The sequence below is a fragment of the Gracilinanus agilis genome, unplaced genomic scaffold (genome assembly GCF_016433145.1).
Source record: "Gracilinanus agilis isolate LMUSP501 unplaced genomic scaffold, AgileGrace unplaced_scaffold49222, whole genome shotgun sequence".
Classification (NCBI taxonomy): domain Eukaryota; kingdom Metazoa; phylum Chordata; class Mammalia; order Didelphimorphia; family Didelphidae; genus Gracilinanus; species Gracilinanus agilis.
In genome coordinates this window covers 1-9,053 of record NW_025383825.1, presented here as the reverse complement: position 1 = coordinate 9,053, position 9,053 = coordinate 1, and the positions used below count along the sequence as shown (strand labels likewise).

The 9,053-nt window shown below is 62.1% G+C and overlaps 1 protein-coding gene across 1 annotated transcript; it reads left to right on the top strand.

Annotated features, from left to right (window-relative positions):
- The first annotated feature begins 3,207 nt into the window (after nucleotides 1-3,207).
- BRMS1 (BRMS1 transcriptional repressor and anoikis regulator) lies at nucleotides 3,208-7,383 on the top strand. Its single transcript, XM_044684359.1, has 9 exons — nucleotides 3,208-3,840; nucleotides 3,922-4,012; nucleotides 4,150-4,277; nucleotides 4,408-4,487; nucleotides 4,720-4,816; nucleotides 4,926-5,018; nucleotides 5,347-5,411; nucleotides 6,756-6,795; nucleotides 6,924-7,383. Exons 1-9 carry the CDS (start codon nucleotides 3,693-3,695, stop codon nucleotides 7,046-7,048), a joined length of 867 nt encoding a protein of 288 aa, XP_044540294.1. The 5' UTR covers nucleotides 3,208-3,692; the 3' UTR covers nucleotides 7,049-7,383.
- The last annotated feature ends 1,670 nt before the right edge of the window (nucleotides 7,384-9,053 follow it).

The following is a 9,053-nucleotide window of genomic DNA, read 5'->3' as shown; positions in this document are numbered from 1 at the left end:
GTCTTAGCCAACCATTGCTTCAAGTTAAGCAGCCTCTGGAGTTTGCTGGTCTCCCCCACGGTGCTTCGGGAGAGATAAGAGAGAAAAATACAATCTGAAACATTCTGGCCAGGACTCAGAGGAGTTAACCCAAAACGTTTCAGTGTCCTTGGGCAGGAGGTCTGGGCTTTTGTCCCTGCGTGGGTTCCCAGCCTTATCATTTATGTGCAGAAACTGGACGTCCCAGCATTGTGTTCAGTTCTGGGTGCTACCATTTATAATGCATAAATAAGTTGGAGAATATCCAGAGGGCGGCAACCAGGATGGGAAAGGCCTTGGGTCCACATCCTATAGAGATCACCTGTGGGCAGCTGGGTGGCTCATTGGTTAGAGACCCAGGCCTAGGAATGGGAGGTCCTGTGTTCAAATCTGCCCTTGTACACCTCCTAGCTGGGTGACCCTGGGCAAGTCACTAATTGCCCACCATTGGCCCACCCCATTGCCCACCCCTTACTGCTCTTCTGCTTTGGGACCCATATACAGTATCAATTCTGTGCAAGAAGGGAAGGGTTTGAGGGGAAATAAACACAACAGCATCACCAGTCACTAATAAAGATTAAGTGGCTTCTGTGTGCCAGGCACTGTGCTAAGCACTGGGGATACAGACACAAAGAGCTTTAATCAAAAGGGGAAAGAGGGAGAGATAACAGGGCAGGGGCCGCACGATAAAGACTGTCTTGAGCCCCCTCTTTAAAGGACCAGGAGTCCAGGCCAAGGGCCCAGGCAGGGACAGGACTGTGCTGTACTGGGAGTACCAGGCAGGTTCAGTTCTGCAGCATGAGATTTCCCAAGGATGAGATTGTTGAGGGAACTAGACACTGGTCTAGCCTGGAGAAGCTGGGGGAGGGAGGCCAGGAGGTTTGCCTTGCAAGTGCTTTTCAGGTGGGAAATCAGGAGGAGGAAGGATCAGCCTTGTTCTGCTTGGCCTGAAAGAGCAGGACCTGGAGCGTTAGGTGGAATTGTTCCCAACCGGAGCTCTCCCCCAGAGGGATGGGCTGCCAGGGGGAGGCCTCTGAAAGCTTTCTAGCCACTTGTCTGGTAGGTTGTGGTGGGAATTTCTTCTGAGGCCCCTGGGTCCTTTCCAACTCTTCTGGACATGGGCAGCAGAATATGCAAGAAGAGCATGCGCTCCGGGAGCCTTCTAAGAAGTACATCTGTTGAGGCAGCTAGGTGGCTCAGTAGATAGGGCCAGGCTTGGAGATGGGTTCAAATGTGGCCTCAGATACTTCCTAGCTGTGTGTCCCTGGGTGACTCACTTGACCCCAGTTTCCCAGCCCTTACGGCTCTTCTGCCTTAGAACCCATACTTAGAATGAATTCTAAGGCAGAAGGTAAAGGTTTCAAAAAACTAGTGAGTAATGTTCTCCGTGTAATTTATTGAGTACCCAAAATGCAACAGAGGCAGGGCACAGGGAGGAAGCTTAGCTTCTACTATTGCTTCTTGTCAGAGATACCGGAGTGGTTGGCCATTTCCTTCTCCTGCTCATTTTACAGATGAGGAAACTGAGGCAAACAGGGTGAAACGACTTGCCCAGGGTCACACAGCTATTTAGGTATCCAGGCTGAGTTTGTGTCTTCCTGACTAGAACTGGTGCTACATCTGCTGAGCCACCCACCTTCTGCTGGTTACTTGGGATTAGGTTGTGGCCCCGAGGAAACTGAGGCTCCTGGCAATTCAGGGCATGTAATGACTCGCCCAGGGTCCTGCTGACTAATTAAAAGTGGAGCCAGGCTGGGCCAGGCCTCTCACCTGGGCTAGGCTTTTGGCAAAGCAGCTGGTGATTAGCCAGCTGCTGAGGACTCTGTCCCTAGAAAACAACCAGCTCATTGTCCCCCCTTCTGAGGGAAGTCCCCCCAGGAAGCAGCTGCTCTACTGGGGGAGAGCACGGAGTTGGAAGGCCCGAGTCCAGCCTCAAATACTTGCTTGCTGTGTGATATGACCCTGGGAAAGTCACTTAACTTCTGTCTGCCTCAGTTTCTTGAATTGTAAAGTGGGGATAGGATTAAATATTTGTAAAGCCTTGAACATAGTGTGTAGCATATAGTTGGTGCTGGATAAATGCTTGTTTCTATCCAGGGCTATGGAAATGTTATTTAATTTTTTTCGTCAATTTATAAGGGCAGTAGAAGAGCTCATTGTGGGTCTGAAATGGTCTTCTGTGGAAGGCGCCTTCCTGTAACTCATCTAAGTGGAATTTGGGGGATGCCCTGAATTGCTGCCTGGGTTGCTTTGGTAGCGGAGCCCAGGCTGGGGTGGGGAGGGACGGCCTTTGTGTGTTCTGGTCAGTGCCTAGAACTATTTAACTTGGCGCTCTGGGGGAAAAGGGTGAAGACCTTGAGGACAAGTTTGTATCCAGTGTGGCTCAGCCCAGGGTCTGGGAGGGGAGGAGAAGCTAAAAATATCCGGGGAGGACTAGATTAGATAGGGCCGAGCTCATCTCCCCCAAGCGCACCCCACTTCCATGCCAGCACCGCCCAGAGCAGCACCATCTTCTCATGTCAGCCCCCAGGGCCAGGGGCCCCCCCTACCCCCTTCCTCCCCTCCTGCCTCAAAGTCTCTCCACTGAGTCACTTGAGATTACTCAGTAAACTCCAGCTCCGGGCCTATACCCCGGGTCAGATAGAGAGTTCTTTGTGTGGCCTTCTGGGCCTTTCCCCCACCCACACCAAGGGCAGTCTCTCCCCCAGCCCTAACCACTGGCTGCTTGCTTTGGTTACCTGGTAAGTACTTTATCTACATCTGAATGTTAGCTTCCTCAGGGCCAATACCCGGTAAAGCTTTTTCTTTGTGTCCCTCTGCCTTCATACTATTCCTGGAAAGCCCTTCACAAATGATGGGTGGGGAAACTGAGGCCTCCCTGCTGCTGGACTAGGCCAAAGTCCTAGCAATCTAGATTTCAGCTCCCAAAGGCACCTTGGAGGCTGTGGAGGCCCGGCCTCCTCATTTTACAGGAAAGGCCGAAGGGAAAAGTGACTCGTCGAGTTCTGACCCCAGATCCAGCCCCCCAGCCAGTGCTCCTTGGCATCCCTGGTACGAGGCAAGCCAGGCCTTCCCACCCCAGCTGGGCAGCTGGGCAGGGCGTGGGGATCCACAGAACGGTGCAGCCACCAACAGAAGGCTGGATGGGACCTCCGACTTGCGGCCCAGTCCGATCCCATTGTGGTACAAATGGGGAAGCCGACAGGGTTTCTGAATTCTTTTTCCCCAGAGTTCTGGAACTCTTGTCAGAACTGTAAATCTGGACATCTAGTCCCGCCTTCTTGTTATGCAGATTGAGGAAACTGAGGCACCCCCCTCCCCCGCCCATGGCTACTTGGCCTTAATTCCATCCGGCCTTTTGACATTTACTTGCCATGTGACCTGGGCTCAGCCTCGAACCTCTCTGAAGTGCCACCTTCCGCCGTGCCCACCCTCGGCCCCACACGCTCATGGCCAGCCGTGGAGTTGGGAGGGACCTCCAGGGTCGTGTGGGAGTCCCCCAGATGGGGAAACTCCTTCCACCAACCCCAGTGGACAACTTGGCCGGCTCCTCGGGGTCTTGCCTGGCACCTAAGAGTGTTTCCCACCCCCCACTGCCTCCTTTGCCCTGATCCTGCCCCCTCCGCACACCCCTAGGGCGGTCCTAAAAGATTCTCTCTCTTCTCAGAGTGACAATGCCTTTGGGGAAAGAAGGCAGGGACATGGAGGGGGAGGGGGACGGCGGGGATGCCGACTCTGCCCCCGAGATGAACGGGCTGGAGGAGGAGGGCAGCGAAGACGAGCAGACCGGCAGCCAGACGGAGTCCGACGGCGAGAGCTCTGGTAAGCTGGCGGCTCCCCCTCTCCCCCCTCCTTACCCGAGAGCCCCCGGGCTTTCCTTGACCCGAGACCCTCTGCCCGCAGAGATGGACGACGAGGACTGTGAGCGTCGCCGGGTCGAGTGCCTCGATGAGATGTCGGACCTGGAGAAGCAGTTCTCTGAGCTCAAGGAGAAGTGAGTGGGGGCCGACGGAGGGCGCCTCAGCAGGCACGAACGCAGCACCCCGGGGTGGCGGGAGGGAGTCGAGGCTCTGCTTTCCGGTTTCTGCTTTCCAGCCAGTTTCTCTGGGTGACCTTTGACTCGTTTCTCAGGCTGTTCAAGGAGCGGCTAAGCCAGGTGCGTTTGCGGCTGGAGGAGGTCGGGGCCGAGCGGGCCCCGGAGTATACCGAGCCCCTTGGGGGGCTGCAGCGGAGCCTCAAGATTCGAATCCAGGTGGCGGGTGAGTCCCCTGCCCCGAGGCCCCTCATGGCTCGCTCCACTTCCCCAGGCAGCCCACCTCCTCCTTTCCTCCGCCCTCGGCCGGTGCGCCTCGTCTCTGGGCAAGTCAGCTCTTTCTCTCCCTCCCGCAGGCATCTACAAGGGCTTCTGTCTGGATGTGATCCGGAACAAGTACGAATGTGAGCTGCAGGGAGCCAGGCAGCACCTGGAGGTGAGTGGGAAGGGAGCAGCGGGAGGCCCAGGGCCAGCCCCAGAGGTCCAGGGCCACCCCGAGGCCCACAGCCAGCCCCAGAGATCCAGGGCCACCCCGAGGCCCAGGGCCCACACAGAGGCCCAAGGCCAGCCCTGGAGGCTCAGAGCCAGCCCCAGAGGCCCATGAAAGCTCCCAAGGCCCAGGCCTGCCCCACAGGCCGGCCTGGAGCCTGAGAGCGCCTCCTTTTCAGAGTGAGCGGCTGCTGCTGTACGACGCCCTCCAGGGGGAGCTCCAAGAACGGATTCAGCGGCTCGAGGAGGACCGCCAGAGTGTTGATATCAACTCGGGTGAGCTCCCAGCCCGGCCCTGTGCAGGGGCAGCGGCGGGCCTGTGGGGGGCTGAGCAGGCCGGGGAGCCCGGCCCCCGCAGCCTGCTCATCGTGCCTCTCTGCTGCAGAATGGTGGGACGACAAGCTGCACCCCAAAGGGAACTCCAAATCCTGGGAGTCCCTGCAGACAGGCAAGAGGAAGAAGGCGCCGCTCGTCTCAGGTATCCTTGCGCTGGGCCCGGGGCCGGGCGGTGGGGGGCAGCCTGGGAGGACGGAAGGCCGCAGGACGGCAGGGCTCACACCTGCCGCCTCGCCGGCTAATGAAGAGCAGAGCCGCGGCTCGAGCCTGGGCAGTCTGCCTAGACCTCCTCCCTCGGGCGGCCCAGGGCTCAGCAGAAGCCAGGGGGCCTGGAGGGGCCCCGCTGGGGCTCTTGGCTTCTGGGGGACCCTGAGCCTTCCCAGCCTCCAGCCCTGGGCAAGTCCGTCTCTGCATCGTCCCCCGGCATCACGGGAGCGTGTTTTGGTTCCTTGACTCGGCCCCCTTTCCAGGTCCTTATATCGTCTATATGCTGGAGGACGTCGACATCCTGGAGGACTGGGCGGCCATTAAGAAGGTAAGGGCTGGGAGAGATGTCAGGGGGCACCCCGAAGGGGAGCGGGGGAGGGTCCGAGGGGATTGGCTCGGGGAGAAGAAGGGGTGCTTGGGCGGGAGGAGGAGGAGGGCCAGCCTAGGAGTGAGACTGGGATCCCCACTTGCTGGCTGTGAGGCCTGCGGGATGCCAGGCAGCGGGCAGAGCCGCGAGGACCCCGGCGAGGAGGAAGGCTGCTCCCAGGCCGGCGGGGGAGGATGAGCTGGGAGACGAGCCCTGCATAAGGGGGTGGGACAGAGAGAGGGCAGCCCAGGCCGGGGGGGCTCCAGGCGACTGGCGTTGCTGGAACAGGAGTACGTTGGTCAGGAAGGGCTTTGAATGCCAAGCGGAAGATTCTGGGTCTGTGCCAGGAGGCACTAGGCAGCCTTGGGGGGCTGGTGAGGGCTCCCAGGCGGGGCTCTAGGAAGCTCAGTAGGGGAAGCTGGTCTGGAGTGGGCAGAAGCCGGCAGGCTGACCCCGACCCCCGGCAGCTGTTGCCCCAGGCCAGGTAGAGCCGCAATGAGGGCCTGCACTGTCGGGTGTATTGGGGAGATGCTGAGAGGGGCCCCCCGGGAGACTGACCGAGAATGGGGGGGCCGCAGCACGGGGCCACGCTGCGTCCAGTCGGCCATGGAGCCCAGGAGGGAGGTGAGGGCTGGTGAAATCTGAGCCGCACCTGCAGAGGCGATCCCCGAAGCCACGAGAACGGGGAGCCCCGTGGATGGTGTCGGGGGAACCAGGAAAGACCGGGAAGAGCTGCCAGGGCCAGGCTGAGCGGGGGCCCCAGTCATTCCTGTGCAAATAGGAGGGATGGCAGCAGGCCTTCCTGCGGACCCCTGAGGGCTGGCGTGTCCAGTAGAGCCGGTCACCCAAGGGAAGGGGGGAGGAGGGGTCACGGTCAGTGAAGAGATTCCAGTCTACCTGCTGCTGGGCAGCGGCCCGGCCAAGGGGATGACCGTCCTGTCGAGCGGTGGTTGGGATGGAGCAGAAATGAGAAGGTGCTGCTCAGGCCGGCTCGGGGCTCCCTTCTGTGGGCCTCACGGCCTTGCTTCAAGCTGTAGGAAGCCCCCCATTGGCCAGCCCCTTCCCCAGGGCTGATGGCAGCCCCAGATCCTCATTCCGAGGTGTGGGGGGGGGGCTCACCTTTGTCTGAAAATCAGACAGGATCACTGGCTAAGGCAGGCCCAGGAGAGGGATGCTGGACAATGGAGTGTCCTGGGCTGGGCCCTGGGCTCAAATGTCCTTCCTGTGAAACCTCGGGCTGGTCACTTACATGGTGGACAGCCAGGCAGGGAGGTGGCCGCAGGCACTTTTCCTCTCTCCCCCCAGGCCAAGGTTGCTGTGTCCCCCCAGAAGAGGAAAGCCGACGGTAAGAGCGAGGCCCGTCCGGAGGGCAGGGGTTGGGGGCCTTGTTGGGGGGCCGCCTACGGCCCAGTCCAGCTCTCGGCCTCGGTCGGGGCTGGACCGGCCAGGGCTGAGCCGCCTCCTCTCCCGCAGAAGGCCCGCCGTCTCCTCTCCGGACCCCTCCAGCGTGGGGCAGCAGCCACCCTCCCCTCAAGGGCCCCCGCCCGGCAGCCCAGGTAGGCCTGCCCACCCCCGACCTCCTGTCTTCTAGCCCCTGAAGGGCTCACGAGCTGCGCACGAGGCCCGCCGGGACGGCCGGGGCTCCTGGACCGGCTCCTGGGCCCTCGCGCCCCCGATGACTCCTCGGCCTCCACACTGCCACCCTCCTGCCTCTTCCCTGCCGGGATGCCGGCGGCTCCGGCTCAGCCCGGCCTCGGGGGACTTGGACTGGGCCCGGCCCAGCCCGGAAGGCCTCTGACCCGAGGCCGGCTCTGCTCTCCTTTACAAGTTCTCGAAGTGACTTTTCTATTTTTGGATTCCGAATGGAGAAACCTGTTTCCGGTCCTGGGATTAGAATCATGTAACAGAATTAAAGTTTAATAATTAAAAGGACGCGTCGCTGACTCGTGGGCCTGCCTCCTCGCCGCCGGGGTGGGGGGAAGTCGGGGGGCCCAGAGGCCCCTGGGAGAGCCGGCTCCATCCGCCTGGGCCCTTCTTCCCGGGGCCTGCAGGGCTCCTCAAAGGTTCCATCCCGGACGGCCTCAGCCCTGCCAACTCCTGCTCCTTCCTTGGGAGGATGGGTTTGGGGGCGGGACCTGGGAAGCCCCCCGGCCAGGCGCCTGCCAGCCCCTTCTTGTGGCAGAGGAAGAGCCCAGCGGGGTGGCTCAGTGGACGGAGCACTGGGTCTCCCCAGAGATCCGAGTTCCAGTATGCCCCCGAGCGCTGGGTGACCCTGGGCATGTCATTTGACTTCGGTCAGCTGTAAATGGGGGCGAGAGTTCGTCTCCCTGGTTGGTAAGGCTCAGAGGAGATCTGCGGAGCCCTGGGCCCGGCCCGGCACACAGCAGGCGCTTAATAAGTGCCCGGTGCCACGTCACCCCCCGAACACGCAGGTACGGCTCCACGTGCCCCTTGGAGAGGCCCCAGCAGGGAGGTGGGGCAGCTTCGGAATGTGCCAACCTGCCAGGTGCCAGCGGGCTGGGTTTGTGGGGAAAGGAGGAGCCCAGGGAGGAGGCAGAGCGAGCCCTGCCCCCCGCGACCTCCCCGCCGGGCTCCCCATCCCCCCGACACTGCCAGTGCCACCCCCAGAAAAGGGGGGCGGTTACCATGGCAACGATGTGGGGGAGATGGCAGCATCCTCTCGCCATGGCAACCCAAGAGCCACGTGGAGACGGGGGAGGCTGTGCCCAGGCCGGGCACGACGGTGCCCAGGGCTGAGTCACCACCTGCGGGGGCCCGGCACGTGCGGGGGGAGATGTGGGGGGGGCCGGGAGCGGTCAGCGGGCAGCGGTGCCCGAGGGAGCCTGGGCGGCGGGCACACAAGAGTTAACGGGCTGGGCCTGGCCCGGCTGGGCTGCCTTCAGGAAGTGTTACTCACCGGGAATGTGACGGCGCCTTCGCTCGGGGCCTCCTTCTCACTCTCGGGGAGGGAAGCAGCGCCAGCCATGGAGCTCTCCGGCCTCCAGGCCCCTGCCGGGCCCGGCACCACCTCCAGGTACCGGCCGGGCCAAAGGGAGGAAGGTGGAGGCTTGGGGGGGCCGCAGAGACGGGGCAGGGCGGGAAACTGAGGCAAAGGGCGCACGTGGGAAGCGGAGAGGGGACAGAGGGCGGCTGGCAGACGCTTCTCGGACCCAAGTCTCGTCTCCTCTCGGCAGCCCGACCCGAGACCCCGTCTACGACGTCCCCGAGGCCAGGGGAGAGCAGGCCAGCCACCTCCGGGGCCCGGGGCAAACGGTCAGCCTGCGGGAGCAGCTGCTGCTCACCCAGCCGGTGTGGCTCCAGCTCAGCGCCAACGCCGCGGCCGCCCTGCACGTGCTCCGGAGGGAGCCCCCCGGGGTGAGCAGCGGCGGGTGGGGAGGGGCAGGGCGGGGGGAGAGGCGCCCCCCAGCCCAGCCTCTGAGCCTCCCCCACCCCCAGACGTTCCTGGTTCGGAAGTCCAACACCCGCCAGTGCAAGGCCCTGTGCGTGCGGCTCCCAGAGGCCTCCGGGGCCTCCTTCGTCTCCAGCTACGACATTCGGGAGACCCCCGAGGGTGAGAGACTGGGGGGGCTCAGGGACTGTGCA